Source organism: Macaca fascicularis, chromosome 18 (assembly GCF_037993035.2).
Source record: "Macaca fascicularis isolate 582-1 chromosome 18, T2T-MFA8v1.1".
In the NCBI taxonomy this organism is placed as follows: domain Eukaryota; kingdom Metazoa; phylum Chordata; class Mammalia; order Primates; family Cercopithecidae; genus Macaca; species Macaca fascicularis.
The window spans coordinates 35,419,098-35,436,596 of NC_088392.1; the positions used below are offsets into that span (position 1 = coordinate 35,419,098).

General features: G+C 37.0%; 1 protein-coding gene across 8 annotated transcripts in view; it reads left to right on the forward strand.

Annotated features, from left to right (window-relative positions):
- The window catches only part of MBD2 (methyl-CpG binding domain protein 2), a 73,943-nt gene that overhangs the window by 34,265 nt on the left and 22,179 nt on the right, over positions 1-17,499 (forward strand). For 4 of the 8 annotated variants that reach the window (XR_010582835.2, XR_010582836.1, XM_045378136.2 and 1 more), the window contains exon 3: positions 1,464-1,601. Coding sequence is in view for 3 of the 8 variants with exons in the window: in XM_045378136.2 (XP_045234071.1) it covers positions 1,464-1,601 (138 nt within the window). In the remaining 5 variants the exon portion in view is untranslated. Of the gene's footprint in view, positions 1-1,463; positions 1,602-2,622; positions 2,764-17,499 lie in introns of those variants that run through there. The other 4 variants (XR_012427224.1, XR_012427225.1, XR_012427226.1 and 1 more) reach the window with 2 other exon arrangements.

Here is a 17,499-nt window from a genome sequence, read left to right on the forward strand (position 1 = left end):
CAGCAACTCAGGGTACCAGGCGGGGACCCCACCCTGGACAGGACCCCTTCCCATCACAGGTTGCACTTACGCTTGCTCAGGCTGGGACCATATGGATGCACCACTGAACCTAAAGTGCACTCATCTTTGGGATGTGGGAGGAAACAGGAGTACACAGAGAAAACCCAAACAGACCTGGGGAGAACATGCCAACGTCACACAGATGGGCTTAGGCTGGGAAAGGATTATTTTTTTCTCATCATTGTTATAACAAAATGACATTGAACAAAACGACGTTATTCAAAGACCTACTGTATATTAAAAATAAGGAACACATCACATTTTTCTAAATTGAGTTCTGTTTGCTGGAATTAGAACTACCATTTCTACTTACCTATTTTTATATAAAAGAGGTTAATTTATGTGGTTTTATGTAAGTCTGGCCTCCTAATTGCTGATCAGGTTGTTTATATTTTAATGCCCAAGTATGCCAATATTTCCCTCCATTCTCAGAATGTAGAAATGGTTGCTATCCTGATTGTTATCCTTAAAGTTCTTGGCCAGGTGTGGTGGCTCACACCTGTAATCCCAGCACTTTGGGAGTCTGAGGACTGCAGATTGTTTGAGTCCAGGAGTTTGAGATCAGCCTGGCAATGTAGGGAGACCCCATCTCTACAAAAAAAAATACAAAAACAGCCTGGTGTGCGGTGGCACGTGCCTATAGTCCCATCTACTCGGGAGGCTGAGGTGGGAGGATTGCTTGAGCCCAAGAAGTCGAGGCTGCCGTGAGCCATGATCATGCCACTGGGCGCCAGTCTGGGCAACAGAGTGAGACGCTGTCCCTAAACAAACAAACAAAACCCCAAGTTCTTTTTTTTTGTATAAACCAACCTTAAACATATTTGTTCATTTAAAGTCACTAGTACCTTGCTAATCAGATACGAAATTTATGGAGAGAATTTTCTTACACTTAAAAGTATACAAAAAGCTATCCAGGCGCGGTGGCTCATGCCTGTAATCCCAGTGCTTTGGGAGGCCGAGGCGGGCAGATCACGAGGTCAGGAGATCAAGACCATCTGGCTGACACGGTGAAACCCCGTCTCTACTAAAAATACAAAAAATTAGCTGGGCGTGGTGGCGGGCGCCTGTACTTCCAACTACTCGGGAGGCTGAGGCAGGAGAATGGTGTAAGTAAACCCGGGAGGTGGAGCTTGCAGTGAGCCGCACTCCAGCATGAGCGACAGAGCGAGATTCCGTCTCAAAAGAAAAAAAAAAAGTATACAAAAAGTTTTTCATTTATTTTGAGGAAACTTTGTGCATGTGTGACGTATTAGGTGCTTCAAATGTACTTTAGAGTATTTAAAATGCTGCGATAGACTGAGAAGTTTGGAATAATTTGATTTAAAGTAATAGATATTGAATTTGTAAGAAGTCATCTGCTTGTGTTTATATAATTTTAAATAAAAATAAATTTATGTTCACAGGGTAAACCGGACTTGAATACAACATTGCCAATTAGACAAACAGCATCAATTTTCAAACAACCGGTAACCAAAGTCACAAATCATCCTAGTAATAAAGTGAAATCAGACCCTCAACGAATGAATGAACAGCCACGTCAGGTAAGGATCTAATTCTTTCTCCAATCTTATTTTTCAGAAAAATGCTGGTATTTTTACCAGACATAATTCAAATAAATTCTGGCTAAAATGGAGTGTATTTGGAAAGAAAATTGTTTTATGTCCTAGGCTATTACATGAATGCTGGAGTATGCAAAATTTAGGTAAAATATTTTTAAGAAAATATTTAATAAGTCAATTAAGAATGAATCTAATTCATAATATGGACTAAATTTTTATGCTTTTCGTGTGGTAATATACATCAGACTTGGTTCTGCTAATCTTAGTTTTTTAAAGATTATCTTTCCAAGGATAATATTTCATAGAAGAATGAAGCATGTAGTTCGTGTTGCTTAGTTTAAAAATATTTTCTATTATTTGGAAGCTAAGACTACTTTTTATTCTGATTTCTTATTTTGTGAAATCTGTCCCACCCCTTTTGAAAAACAGAATTAGATAAACTTTGTCAATCTGGTATATTGTCCTGTGACTTCCATTTTTGTACAAATTCAATTTATTTTTCTCTTTCTTTATTGCTTCAAGCTGTATTCCACTAGAATCTTTTCTTAGAAAAAAAGCATTACCTGAAAGGCCTCCCTGCAGCCTATTAATGCCATATAGCCCGGGGAGGGAGACTGGACAAAATGCTTAAACCTTCCACGTAACCTTGCTTATTCACTCCCTAAATGTGGTCAAAAAGCCTAGGTAGTTCATGAATTTTTAGTAGCAATTGGGGTGAGGGAGTGGAGGGAGAAACATCTGTGCGTTTTTTTCTCTCCTTTCTCTGCCTCCTCCCACCTGAGTCCAGCTAAGGATTAGAAACACTGATTTACCTACGACGGTTATCTTTTGCTCTCGTATTCCCCTTTTAGATGTCTCACTCCACCTTTTCATTTGAATTTTGTTTTTCACTAGTCCTTCAAGTGTCTCATCTCCAGACTTCATAAAGGATTGGGCCAAAACTTTCAGACAGTTGCTCTAGAAGAAACTACATAAAGAAATTCAGTTCCCACATCCTCTGTAGTGTTTTTTCCTCTTCAGGTGAGCCAGGAAAACAGAAGATATTTGGAGCCACATTGGATCAGCATCTTGCTATAGATGTCTCAAGATTTGAAGTTCTAAACTTGCTTTACTGTTGGTCCCCAAGAGATTCAACAGGGGCCATGTAAGTGTATCACATCCAACATAAAAGATGCGTACCTGCATGTGCCTTTAGCCTCTTGTCACCACTTAGGTTTTCTTTGGGCCATTCAGCTTTCTGTGTGAGGCTTTTCCCTTCTGTTTTACTACCACACCCAGTGATAGTCACAAAACCACAGGAAGTTGCAGTATATTCATTACAACAGGGAAGGAATTCTGGCATTCTGAACTTTGTCCACCTTGATAAAGCCGTTCCCTGGTTGTATTCTTTCTCAGATACTATCTAAAGTCTTGAACATCTTGTCCTTTGACTTTTTGGTGATTTAAAAATCATTTCCCCACAAAGATATTTGTTTATGGAAAATTTTGAAAGTATGTAATTGGGTAAAACAGATTTGCTTCAAAAATTCTGAAAGATTAAGAAGGTGGAATGTAATCTTTAATTAATAATATCATTCCACATTGGAAATTTGAGTTCTTTATGAGATCAGATAGTATTTAATAGATTTGATCCTCATCTTTTCTTTGCCAAATCATTCTCAATATAGTCTATAAACCCAAATATTTTATTTAAAGATCAACTGATTAGCAAATTCTGTCCATTTTAACAGTAATTTAATTATTTTCTGCACCTAAATTCAGTCACAGTTTTAAAAAACTCTGGTAATTTTTTACTGGGTGTTTATCTGGCTATAGAGATACTGGTAACTTACAGTTTTAAAGTTGAAATAACCAGACTAGTTGCTCCTTGTTCTTTGGTATGTTGAATAGTTTTAAGTTTTCCTTCTTTTATTATGGTGTATGAGATTATTCTCAAATGAAAGGTATGTGTCCAAAAACCTAAGTTCCATCTCCTCCATCTCTCCCCAAAAAACTTATGTCATTTCAACCCAGATCTTTTGAGGGTTTAATCTTCCTTTTAGCTTGCATAGACAGGAAGTGTTTAAAATTATTTAGCAGGCCACTTCTCCAAAAGCTTTGGCTGTTTTTTACTTTATCCTTATGGTACCTGACAATTTTTGCTGGATGCTTTTGATTGTGCTAAGACATTAGTTGATTTTCCTCTTTCTTTATCTTCAGTGTAAGAAGTGAGGTAATATTTGACCACTGTCTCACCAATAGGACTGTGCACTGGGCAGAATATGGGAAAATAGTAAAAAGACAATTTTCATGTTAATGTTTTAAAAATCATGATCTGTTATCCCAAGTTTTCCAGTTTAGATTCAGTTTGTTAGTAAAGGAAAGATGTTAGTTTTAATTCTATTTTGATATACATATGGCAGATGACTGCTAATCAGCTATTGTAATTGAGGAGATCGTTGGCACAATATACATAGGCAAAAATGATTCTTCCAATTTTGCTACCCATTACTTAGATTCATTGAATTCGGTTGGTAATATAAATTGCCAAATATTCCAATTGGAGGAGTTATTTTTATCATAGAGTAAACGAATTAGACAATGAGGTTTCTATTTTTGAGGTTTCCATAGATATAAATGTTTTTATTCTTTATATCACATTCTTTTAATAAGATGTTCAAGATAATGATATTGTAATTCCTTTTAAAGTGTTGAATTTTGAAGCCTATAACTAGGATTAGGCTTCTGAATATTAACTAGGCTTTACTGTGAAAAGATCTGAAATGTTTAATTTAGACGAGAAGCAATCATTAAAAATAATAATTCTGTCTTTTATAACCAACATCCTATGCCCAGGTCATTTATATGGCAGCCTAATTTGAATTCTATAAAATGTATAAATTATGAAATTTTAATGTATTGATTCCTTGAAAATGCCTTAACTTTAAAAGTGCAAATTAGGGTATGTAAAGAAAAGCATTAAACAGAATTCAGTGATTTCTATAATTAAAATTATAAGGTAGTGATGGAATTTGTAAAACCTGGTTATAATAGGGTAGTAGCCAGCCATCTTTGTATATAGCATCAGTGTATTTGATGATTGCTTGTCTTTTCTTTAGATTAAAAAGACCCCTGTAGTGGGGAGGAGGGAACTCTGCCAATTACCAGACTATTATCCCAAACAGTAATCACTGAAATATCATTATTCAGCTAGATGCATGAAACACATCTCAAAATCTTTTTAGTGTAATTGAGTTGTAATTTTTTGCTGGTAACAATGCCTTTCCTAGTTTACCCCCTTTATAATATGAAGAACTACCATTTCTGTTTCTTATTTCTTTACTGCTGTCATCTTTGATACTATCTGGTCTCTTGATTCCTTCTTTTTCTCTTTTAGCGTCAAACCAAAGAAGCTTCATCTTTGAACTATTACTTCTTCCTTTTAATTATTAGATTATAGAGGGATAAAAGGCTTTTGTGTTTTTGACAGTCTTTGAATATTAATTACATTTCTTACAGAATATTCACTTTTTTGTAGGAGTAATTGTTTAACAGTAAAGAAGCAGATTTGAATCTTCCACTTGATCTTAGATATTTTTTTCCTTTTATTTCATTTTGCCAATTCTCCTTGCAAGGATATGAAACTTTCCTTTACCTACTTCTCTAGAAGCCAGCCTTTTCTTTTAGAAGGAATGTTTTAAAATGTATTAGAAGAAACTTTCCTGGTTGAAGATAAATTTTTTAAATGTGCCGTTTAAAGTCACTGTGTATGAAAAGTGTATGAAATAGTTCAACTTTCAGCTGCTAAAACCCAGAGGGTTACTATTTCAGGCATTCTAGCAACATTTTCTTGTTTCTAATCTCTAACAGTTATTTCTAGTATAGTCTCATTATAATGTTCTTAATGATTGACAAATAGATAAGCTAAAGCACAGAGTCTCATGGTGGATATATTCCTTTGCTCTGGACAGAAAAATTGACTGCCTCGGCAGAGAAAATAGAGGATGTGTCCTATAACACTTAAAAATATTACTCTGGGTACTGTTGGGAAGATGCCATATACAAAGTGCCAAAGGAATAGTAGAGTAGTACAGGCAAGTGCTATAGGTGTTTAAGAAAAGTGGGGTTACTGTTGCTAGGAGGCTTGAGAAAATCTTTAGAAAAGGCATGAAACATATGCTGGACATATTTTTAAAATGTAAAAAATATTGTGTAACAATATTTTATAATGTTTCCTTGGGCTAGATTCCCAGAAATGTAATTAGTGTGAATATTTACATTTTTGATACATACCAGCAAATTGATTCCAAAGGGTTGTACCAAATTAAAAGACTATCAAGAAGTTATATACTTTCCAGTTTCAGCCTACCTTCTGTAGCAGCAGTCCCCAACCTTTTTGGCACCAGGGACTGGTTTTGTGGAAGACAATTTTTCCATGGACCAGGTGAAGGGGTGGGGGGTGGTTTGGGGATGAAACCATTCCACTTCAGATCATTGGGCGTTAGATTTTTATAAGGAGCATGCAACCTAGATCCTTCACATGCACAGATCACAATAGGGTTCGTGCCCCATGAGAATTTAATGCTGCCTCTGATTGGGCAGGAGGTGGAGCCCAGGCGGTAATGCTTACCTCCTGCTGTGCTGCCCAGCTCCTAACAGGCCACGGACTGCTACCTGTCTGTGGCCTGGGGGTTGGGGACTCTTTTCCTATAGATTTGACTATTATTAGTTCTTTTTTTTTTTTTTTTGTGGGGCGGGGTGGGGGGAGTAATTCAGTAATTTAAAAGGGCATTTTATTTTAAATTTAGAGGCATTTGTGTTAAATTTTAAACATAAGAAACGTTTAGAGCTTTTTAAACTAGGGAGTAGCTTTTATATTACCCATCTGAACTGAACTTAAAGGTATCTCCTGGTGGCCTAAAGCTAATTCCAACACGTGTACTCTGCAGATACACTTCCTCCTTCCTTCTCAGAGACCCCATCCAATGGAATATGTCACTTACCTTTTATCTTCAACCTGTCTCTAAACTGGCTTCTTCCCAAAGCATTTAAATGTATTCAAATCCACCCCATCTTAAAAAAAATTATCCACCTCACTGCTCCCCTTTTAGCGTTTGTTCTCGTTCCTTTCTTGTTAAAGTCAAACTTCTTGGCATTGTATGTGTGTTTACTATCTGCTTTACCTCTTACTCATATGTTTATATCTCTGAAATAATAGCTTTTGTTCTCACTGAAACTGTTCTTATCAGGATTGCTGATGTTCCTTGTTAAACTGAATGGATAAGTTGCAGTCTTTAAATTTCTTGCCCTGCTTTAACATTAAACAATATGACTACCCCTCTTTCTGAAACATTCGCTTTCATTCTTTGACTCTGCACTTTCTTGGTTTTCCTCCATATTTTTTTTTCTCAATCCCCTTCTTAGGTTCTTCTTTCTCTATCTGTCTTTTAAAATGTTGAGGTTCCCCAGGGAATACTATGCATTCCTTTTTGTATGTAAACCCTCCAGGGGTGATTTCACTCATTCCCATGGCTTCAGTTATCATCCATATGTTAATGATTCCCAAATTTATATCTTCATCCTGAGCTTCAGTCGTTTGTGTCAATTCTCCTACTTACATTGTTCACTTGGAAGTCTCACCAGCACCTGTAATCTATCGCTTTATCTCTGTGAACTCCTTTGTCATCTGATCAAATCTGCCTTTTATTGGATGTGCTTTATCTCAGTGAAAGGACCACTATCCACTTGGCTGCCTAAGCTGGAAACCTGAGCATCACCCTTGACTCTTCCTATCTTTCACTCCAAGAGTCTATGTAGCCAGCAAGTCCTATTGATCCTACCTCCTGAATGTTCTCTTACTCCATTCTGAGACTAGGTAACTATCATTCATTTCATCTCATCTCTCATCTCTCTGCTTTTTGTCTTTTGTTTGTTTGTTTGTTTTTGTTTTTGGAGACAGGGTCTTGCTTAGCTACCCAGGCTGGAGTGCAGTGGTGCAATCATAGCTCATTGCAGCTTCAATCTCCTGGGCTCAAGTGATGCTCCCACCTCAGCCTCCTGAGTAGCCGGGACCACAGGTGCACACCCCATGCCCGGCTAATTTTGTGTTTTTCATAGAGATGGGATTTCACTATGTTGCCCAGGGTGGTCTTGAACTCCTGGGTACAAGTACTTCTTGTCTTGTTCCCTTACTTCTCTCTTCATATTGCAGCCAGGTGTTCCTCCGGGTTATGGTCTGATAGTGTTCATAGTGTTATACTGCTGAAAACCCTTCAGTGCTTTCTGGTAGCTTTTAGGGTAAATTCAGAACTCTTTAACATGACTGCCAAGCCCTTTTGCTTACCTCTCTGGCCTCACCTTCTCTTGTTCTACACTCAAATCATATGGAACATTTTTCAGGTTTTTGCATATGCTATTCATTCACTACCCCTGACCCTTGCATACCTTGATCAGATTTCATGCTGTTTCCTTTCCATCCTTCAGCTGGCTGTTTCTTACTCATCTCTCAAGTGACATCAAGAACTTAGAAGTCACTTCTTCTGTTCAGAAAACCCCTGATTTACCAAGTTTGGATTTAGAGACCTTCCTTAGTGTTTCTTCTTTCTTCTTTTCTGATCACAACTGTATTAGGTTATTCATTGCTTCATCCACAATTTCTCTATTATGTAAGTGCCTAATATATAAATTTGTTGAATTAGTGAATTAAATTATTCATTCATTCAAAAATTATTTATTGAGCCTTCAACTTGTACTTTTCTAAGCAGTGGGATACTGCAGTGAACAAGACAAAGTCCCCGCTGTCTGGAATTTTCCATCTAGTGTGAGGATAGGAAGTGAGTCAGACAAATACATGTATAGATAATGTATCATGTTGTGTTAAGTGCAATGAAAAAAACACCAGAAGAGTGAGAGAGCATGTGGTCTTCAAAAGCAGAGAAGTATGGAGGGAACATTCTAGACAGAAGTCTGTCAATTGTATGTAGTATGAGGACTGACAGGGTTAGGAGATCATTGAAGAAACTCTTACAGGAAGTTAGGGCATAAGTGATAAGGGTGTGTTTTATGCTGGTCATAAAATAATTGATGGCTGAGCATGGTGGCTCGCGCCTGTAATCCCAGCACTTTGGGAGGCCGAGGCGGGTGGATCACACGGTCAGGAGTTCAAGACCAGCCTGGCCAAGATGGTGAAACCCTGTCTCTACTAAAAATACAAAAAAAAAAAAAAAAAAAAAGAAAAAGAAAGAAATTAGCTGGGCATGGTGGCAGGTGCCTGTAATCTCAGCTACTTGGAAGGCTGAGGCAGAGAATTGTTTGAACCTGGGAGGCAGAGGTTGCAGTGAGCCGAGATCGCACCGCTGCACTCCAGCCTGGTGACAGAGCGAGACCCTGTCTCAAAAAAATAAAAATTAAAAAATGACAAAATTTAATGACTTATCAGCTCTGCCTATATGAAGAATCTTAGAATAAAATGTGAGAATGATGTCATTGACAGAAATATGGACATAATAAAGGGTAGCTCAATATTTTTTTAAAAATAATAAAATATGAATTTGAGTAGTAGAAAATTTATACTCTTTTTTTTTTTCTGAGTCGGAGTCTCACTCTGTCGCCCAGGTTGGAGTGCAACAGCGCGATCTCTGACTCAATACAACCTCTGCCTCCTGGGTTCAAGCAATTCTCCTGCCCCAGCCTCCTGAGTAGCTGGGATTACAGGCGCCCACCTCCACACCACGCCCGGCTATTTTTGTGTTTTTAGTAGAGACAGGGTTTCACCATATTGGCCAGGTTGTCTCAAACTCCTGACCTCATGATCTGCCCGCCTCGGCCTCCAAAAGTGCTGGGATTACAGGCTTGAGCCACCGCACCCAGCCTGAAAATTTATAGTCTTAAAGTAATTGTTACATGTTGAGCTAGTAAAAGATGATAGGCTGGAGTCCAAGAGAGTCTGGAGATATGGTCAGTCTTTATGGAGGGAAGAATTGCAATGGAAACATTATATGTGAATTTTTAAAAATTAAGGAATGAGGCTAGATGCAGTGGCTCAACATCTGTAATCCCAGCACTTTGGGAGGCTGAGGCAGGCAGATTTCTTGAGGTCAGGAGTTTGAAACCAACCTGGCAACATGGTGAAAACTCATCTCTACTAAAAATGCCAAAATTAGCCGGGCATAGTGGCACACGCCTGTAGTCCCAGCTTGGGAAGCTGAGGCATGAGAATTGCTTGAACCCAGGAGGAGGCAGTGGTTGCAGTGAGCTGAGATCAGGCCACTGCACTCCAGAGTGAGACCCTGTCTCAAAAAAAAAAAAAAAAAAAGAAAAAAGAAAAAAAAAATTATGGAATGCATAATAGGTTGTTGGTTCATAGTTACCAATAATTATCATGTATTTTTCTAGTTCATTTTAAAAACATGAAAACTGTCATGTGGAAGGATCTGTGCAATTTTTTTATTTCTCTAAGTAACATAGGAATACAGATGAAAAAAATCGAATAGTGTTTTTAAAAACTACTTCTCAAAACAGTAGTTTACTACTCCAGTTAAGTCTTCTAGTCTGTGCCAGAAACGTTTATTCTTAATTCTTATCATATCTCTTTATAATTCTCTTCATATTTCTAATTAATATACTTATGAGGCTACGTCTTTGTTAATTTTAACCGTTATTTCTTTGCTTTCCCCAAGGATAGGTGACTATATAGTTCTCTCTCTCTGCCGTCATGCTCCCAACCTAGATGTATCACAATTTTAGGTAAATAGGTTAAATAGAGTTTGCATTATTATGAATGAAAATTCTTCTGGGTAGGGTAAGTAATGCCCTGCCACTCCTTTCTGTCATAAGTCTTTGTTGTTTTTAATCTTAATAACTCTATGTTAGGTTTTCTAATATAATTACAGTTAACCTTTTCTGATTTTAAAATTTCTGCCACATGCCCATCAATAGTATTTTCTTTATGCTGCTAGGATGTAAATCTGTGGATCAACTGGGGACAATTAATATTTTTATAATATTAAGTGTTACAGTTCACAAATCTTATGTATTCCTCCATTAAGGTTTTATAGTTTTCAGTCTAGTGATCTTATATATCTTTAATTGATTCTTAGATATTTGATGTTACTGTAAGTGGTGTCATTTATAAAATTTTTATTTTCTAATTATCTTTGGCTAATATTAGAAATAAACTGATTTTGTGTATTCACTCTGAATTCAGTTATCTTTCTAAATTATTAAGTCATCTATTATTCTTTTCGACTTTACATGTGAATAAACATGTCATCTGTCAAGGAGAGTTTTCTTTCTTTCTTTCTTTCTTTCTTTCTTTCTTTCTTTCTTTCTTTCTCTCTCTCTCTCTCTCTCTTTCTTTCTTTCTTAACAATCTTTAAACTTTTGATTTTTTGTCCTTGTTTTATTTTACTAGTAGAACTTCCAATACAATCTTGAATAGTATTGATAACAGATATTCCAGTCTCATTAGTGATACAAGGGATCATTTTTAATGTTTCTTCATTAAATGTGATATTTGCTTTTTTGTAAATATTATTTGTCAGATTAAGGAAATTTGCTTCTATTTCTATTTTACTAAGAATATTTCTTATGAATGGATATTAAATTCTATCAAATTATTTTCCTTTACCTAGTTAAGTGATCAAGTAATTTTAATTATTTATTCTGTTAATAAAGTATATCATATTGATTGGTTTATGTGATTAATTTCACTGTTTGATATTTTTGAATGTTAAACAGATCTAGAATTCCTGGAGTAAGCCCCATGTGGTTGTAATGTTTTATCATTTTTATCAGTGTTTATAGAGTTGCTGTTATTAGGCTTAGGATGTTTTGCATTTATATTCATGATTGAAATTGACTTGCACTTTTCTTGTAATTTTCTTCTCAAGTTTCAGTATCAAGGTTTTTCTGGCTTTGTAAAATGAGCTGGGAAGTGATCCCTCTTCTTATATTCTCTGGAAGAGTTTGCATAAAATTGGCATTTTTTAAAAACAAAAAACATTTCTTTTTGGAATAATTAATTGGGAGGTCATCTCAGCCTAATTTTTTTACGGAAAAGTTTTAAATTATATATACAATTTTTTTCTTTGTTTTTGAGACAGAGTCTGACTCTGTCGCTTAGGCTGTAGTGTAATGGTGTGATCACAGCTCACTGCAGCCTTGCCCTCCAGGGCTCAAGTGAGCTTCACACCTCAGCCTCTGGAGTAGCTGGGACTACAGGTACACACCACCACACCTGGCTAGTTTTTAAAAATTTTGTTGCTTTTTGTAGGGATGGGGTCTCACTATGTTGCTCAGGCTTCAATTTTTAAAATAGATACATGGCAGAATATTCATTTTTTCTTTCTAGTTTTTATCATGTGATTTTCTAGGAATTTGTGCATTTTATAATTTTCAAATTTAGTGGCATAAGGTTGTTTATATATTTCTAGTAATATTTTTAATGTTTGCAGTATCTATTTTGATATTCTTCTCTCTGATCTTGGTAGTATCCAAATGAAAAGTGGAATGAGGTATTGGGGAGACCTTTCCTAACAGGTTTTGAACTCAGTCTATACACGAGCTTTTCCTCATTGAAATTCAAATCCATTTCGATCAAATTTCTTTTTATAAGAAAACATTTATTTTATAGAAGTTATTTCTTTATAATGGATTATGCCTCGTCTTATTTGTCACTGTTGCCTAGAAGTAATCTTATAGTACTATTGGGATCTTTGTTTTTTTATGCCTGTATTTGTTTGCTATTTCTTTGCACTTTCTTTTTATTTCCAGCTTTCTGAGTCTTTATTTTTACATCTGTCTCTTGCATAAAACATATAGTTGAGTTTTTTAATTTGTTTAAAAATATGATCTGAAGGTCTTTTTCTTAATTGGTAAGTTTACCATTACATTTATTGCTATTACAGATATGTTTGGTCTTAATTCTGTCACTGTGTTTATATAATGTTTTTAATATTTTGTCATTATTTTTTGGTATTTCTATTTTTGTTCTGTAGTCTGGGTTTTTCATTTAAATATATACTTCTGGTAATTTTGAGGATTTATAACCTGATTTTAATTCTAGTGGTTGACTAATGTCAAATTCTAAATAGTGCATATGGTGCTTCTATTTCTCGATGTATTGGTATTAAAAAGGAAGAACGACTGGGCATGCTGGCTTATGCCTGTAATCCAAGCACTTTGGGAGGCTGAGATGGGAGGATTGCTTGAGGCCATGAGTTTGAGAGCAGCCTGACAAGAAAGTGAGACTCCATCTCTACAGGAAATTTTTAAAGAAACTAGCTGGCGCAGTGGTGTGGGTCTGTAGTCCCAGTTACTCGGGTGGCTGAGGCAGGAGGATTCCTTGAGCCCAGGAGTTTCAGGTTGCAGCGAGCTATGATCATGCCCACTGCATCCCTGACTCTCCTGCTTGGGCAACAGAGTGATACCCTGTCTCAAAAAAAAAAAAAAAAGAAGAAGAAAAGAAAAATTGTGCCTGTTAGTGTCCTACAGAAAGAATAGGAATTAATTGGCCGGGCGCGGTGGCTCATGCCTGTAATCCCAGCACTTTGGGAGGCCGAGGCGGGCGGATCACGAGGTCAGGAGATCGAGACTATCCTGGCTAACACGGTGAAACTCCGTCTCTACTAAAAATACAAAAAAATTAGCTGGGCGTGGTGCCGGGCGCCTGTAGTTCCAGTTATTCGGGAGGCTAGGGCAGGAGACTGGCGTGAATCCGGGAGGCGGAGCTTGCAGTGAGCTGAGATCACGCCACTGCACTCCAGCCTGGGCGACAGAGCAAGACTCCGTCTGGAAAAAGAAACAAACAAACAAAAAAGGAATTAATTTACACTACTGAAATTAGTTTCAAGAAAGCTTTTCTTAAGGGAATGTCTTCTCATAAACAACTAATGATAGATTCTTATCTATTAGAGATCAAAGTTCCTGCCATTGAGTGGGTTTTGAAATCAGCAATTTATTCATTCCACAGCATATATTGCTGATTAACAGATGCTATATTAACAAAAAAGTCGAACATGTTCCCATCCTCATAAAACTTTGAATTTGATAAGGAAAACTAACACTGAACAAATAATTGCAGGCATACTGATGTATGACAAATATGTGAAAAGTAGTGAAGGAGCACATCTAAGTTCCTGTATGAACTTATGTATCAATAAGAAAATGATTATGGCTTTTTCTGTGGGAGGAGCACATGAAAAATCTAGGCACCTCGAATGATGCTCTTATTCCATGGTTGGTCATCTTAGGATAATGGTACCTTTTCAGGCACTTGACAAGTATTGTATACCCACAGTGTGTAAGTTAGAGAGTATTCATGGCAAAATTTAGACAAACAACTACAGCAAATGCTTACTGCACCTCTATCTTCATCAACCATAAAATCTGCCCTTTGCTTTATTAATCTATCCTGTTTAGCCCAAATTATCTTTTGCCTTAACAAGAGATCACGTTGTAGTTTGCACAGCACATGAAAGAAGCTTTTCCTTGATTTATGCAATAATTTTCTTGTCATTATCTAGCTCTTTCTTCTTGGGCCACTCTGACAAAATAAGAGCGTAGTTCATACTTGATCTTTGATGTTTGCAGACCATGGTATTTAAGTTAAGTTGTTATTGCTGACCATTAACTAGACAATTCAGATACTATATGGGGTTGATCTGAAATAAAGCAGTTTATAAACTGGACGGTGAATTTCTTCTTGGCAGGAAACACCATTCATCCACATAGCCCTAACTCAGTGTCTTGTATATTTAGCTTTTTGAGAGTGACAAGAAAGTACACACTTTCTGGATTTTGCTTTAATCGACAATTATGTGACAAGAGTCTCTATTATTTGATTAGCTTTAGTAACTGCCTTATGAAAGTGAGTAAGATATTCTTTGAATTGATGGAATCCTAACATTAGAAAAAAATTCTGAGCAATTTGATAAAAGTTTTTTTCTCAAAAAACTTTCTCATATTTTATTAGTGTTTTGATAACCTGAGATAGATCTGACAGTTATTAGGATTTCTAGTTTACTAGTGAAAATATATGCAACGAGATTAAGTGCTTTGCCCAAGCACATCTATTTAGTGTTTGCACCAGGATTAAAGCATTTAGCTGCCAAACCAGCACTTTCTATCACCCTGTCCTCCCTCTACTTAGCCAAAAATTCATCTCGCAAACATCTGAGTGCTAATTTTGTGTCTAGCATCATGCTCTTGACAGCTGTAGATTGCAGATAAAACTTTAAAAATGGGGAGATTTTTAAGGTAACTTTTGGTTCTTCTGTTTTATAAAGCATTAACACTGTTGTCCTCATATACTTTAAAAAGTATATCACATATCTTACGTCTTACGCATTTAAATTTTTTTCATTAGAAAAAAGAAAAATGCTTATAGTCTAAATCTTTGACAATTAATGTTAGACATTTTAATTTGTTGCTTAATAGTAGTAAAGAATACAGAAACATACAAAGAACTGTCATGAAAGGTCCTCAGTCCCCTGGCAGCAGGCGAATATATCAGTGAAGTAGGACAGGGGAGGCTTGAGCTAGGAATTGGATTTGGTAATTAGGTTACTGTAACCTTGGGCAAGGTCAGTGTTCATATAAATAAGAGGGGCAGAGCCTGGGTTAGAAGGAAAAGAATGAATAGAATGTGGGGAAATAAGACACAAGGTCTCTCTGCTAGTGGGAGGGGAAGATCAAGATGGCTTGAGGGGGAAGCAGTGTGAATAAGGACATGTTTTAAGTTGTCAGTGTTCAAGTGCATTTGTCACTTAAAAGAAGATGTCCCAGGAGAGGAAGGGAAAAATGGAAAATGTGAGAAGTTGGGCAAATTGATGGGGCAAGAAGAGGAGGAGGTAGAAGACGTGATCAGGAGCGCAGGTGGCGGGATAATCTTAGAAGGGCAGCAGATTCTTATTTCTCTAAAATAGGAGGAGATCTGAGGTGGAAAGGACGATGTTCATAGAGGCTCTAGACCTTCAGGCTTCATGCCTGACTTTTCTAGTTGTTCTGAAGTTGCTCTACAGGCTTCTTGGCTTGGAGGTTAATATTCAGCTTATGGTGTCTAAAATAAACAATAAAAAACAGGAATTTGGATATGTAGGAGTTTTAGATGAACTTCCCTTAGTTTCATTATTGAAATTCAGCAGATTTCTCTGGTCAGTTTATTTTTTGTTCTAACGGAGATTATAATTTCAAAAGGGAAGATGCTTTTTAAGATAATGCATGAGGGCTAAAATAAGTTTTAGGTTTTCGTGTGGCTCAGTTTGGTGAATTTTCTCCAGTTTTCATGTAAGAATTAGCCAGGCCTACTGACAGCTACATGCTAATTTATGGAAATTAACATGTTCCAAATAAACCTGTCTGTTCTATTTTGCTACTGTACCTACATTTGAACACTTAAAGTCATTCTAAATGGAGCTGTGCCTTTCTCAGTAGTCAGTGACAGATTCGCACAGGTGTGGGAACCCCGATCCTGTGGTAAATAAGAGAGCCCCTTCTAAAATCTGACATCTCTCTATACAGATAATTTCTAGTTTACAAGTTGTGATATAAAATTTCATGTTTCATTTATTTGGAACTCTACATCTTCCAACAGAAATGATATTATAAATGACTCTAGTGTTCCAGACCCACCCATAAAAGACCATTTAATCTAAAGTATATCTGAATTATTAAAAATAATTACAACCACATTTCTAGCAGCAAATACGTTGACTATCAATTTTCTGAGGTATGAAATGTTTCTCCCACTTGTGCTTTATCTGACTCTCCAGAATGACTGGGTTCTCCACCACTCCTAGTTGTCTGGCAGTAGAAAAAAGAGGCACCCACCTCCAAGCCATTTAGATAGGTTCTTCTAAGGCTCATGAATGAGGGGAGCTGGGAGACACACTACTGAGAACTGAGAGAGGAGCTTGCAGTGATGGTGCATGCTGGCGGGGGCCCTTCTTTCTGTTTCTCCTGTGAGATCTGGGTGCCTGCCTTTATAAACCTTATTTCCCTATCCTTTTTCTCTTTCTCTGGACGAGTGGTTTTCAACTACACATGATTTTGCTTCCCCCATTTCCTCTTACTGCCCCACTGCCCACCTACCTGGGTACATTTGGTAATGTCCAGAGATATTTTTTGGTTGTCACAACTGGGGTCGTTCTTCTGACATCTTGTGGGTATATAAACCAAGCAAGCTGATAGTCATTTACCCCCAAATGTCAAGAATGCCAAGGCTGAGAAATTCTGCTCCAGACAGTTAATGCTACTGGTTAGGGTTGTTTTTGCCTTTTTTGATTCATTGCAGCTTAGAAATATAGTCTGTGTTCCCTGATTCTCTCCCACCTTCTATTCTTGAAACAAGCTCACAGCTCTTTTGAGGTTTTTCTAAGGGCTTTAGTATCATCACATCATGGAACTAGATGGACCAAAAATAACAAGAAGATTACAGTTTTAGGAAATCTTAATTAAAAGCTATCCATCCTCTCCACTGGACTTTAAATAGAGCAAAATTCTGATCCTTCTCTAGGCTTCAGTCCTTTCCTTCCTGTGATGATGGTTTCATTCCCTGGTCTTCCAACCTTCCTAATTAATACTGCTCCACCATGGAGAGCTTTAGCAGTGATCCTGTTCCTCCCAATGAGAAACTACAGGGATGAAAAATCCTTGTGTTATTTTAATGAGGAGTTAAGGAAAGGTTCCTTTGTATTGCATAGATCTGGCCAGAACTGTTTTCTGTTGTTCTCCTTCTTTTAAGAAAGTTTCAGGAAGAGATTACATCCCAGCCTTTCCTTAAGTACCGCTGCACAGCGCAGGGACCTCCTTTCTCTTCTCTCCTTCTGTCTACTGCTGCTCCATACTTGCCACCAATGCCAGCTTCATGGACATGTGACCTGTGCAGTTACACAGGGCCTTG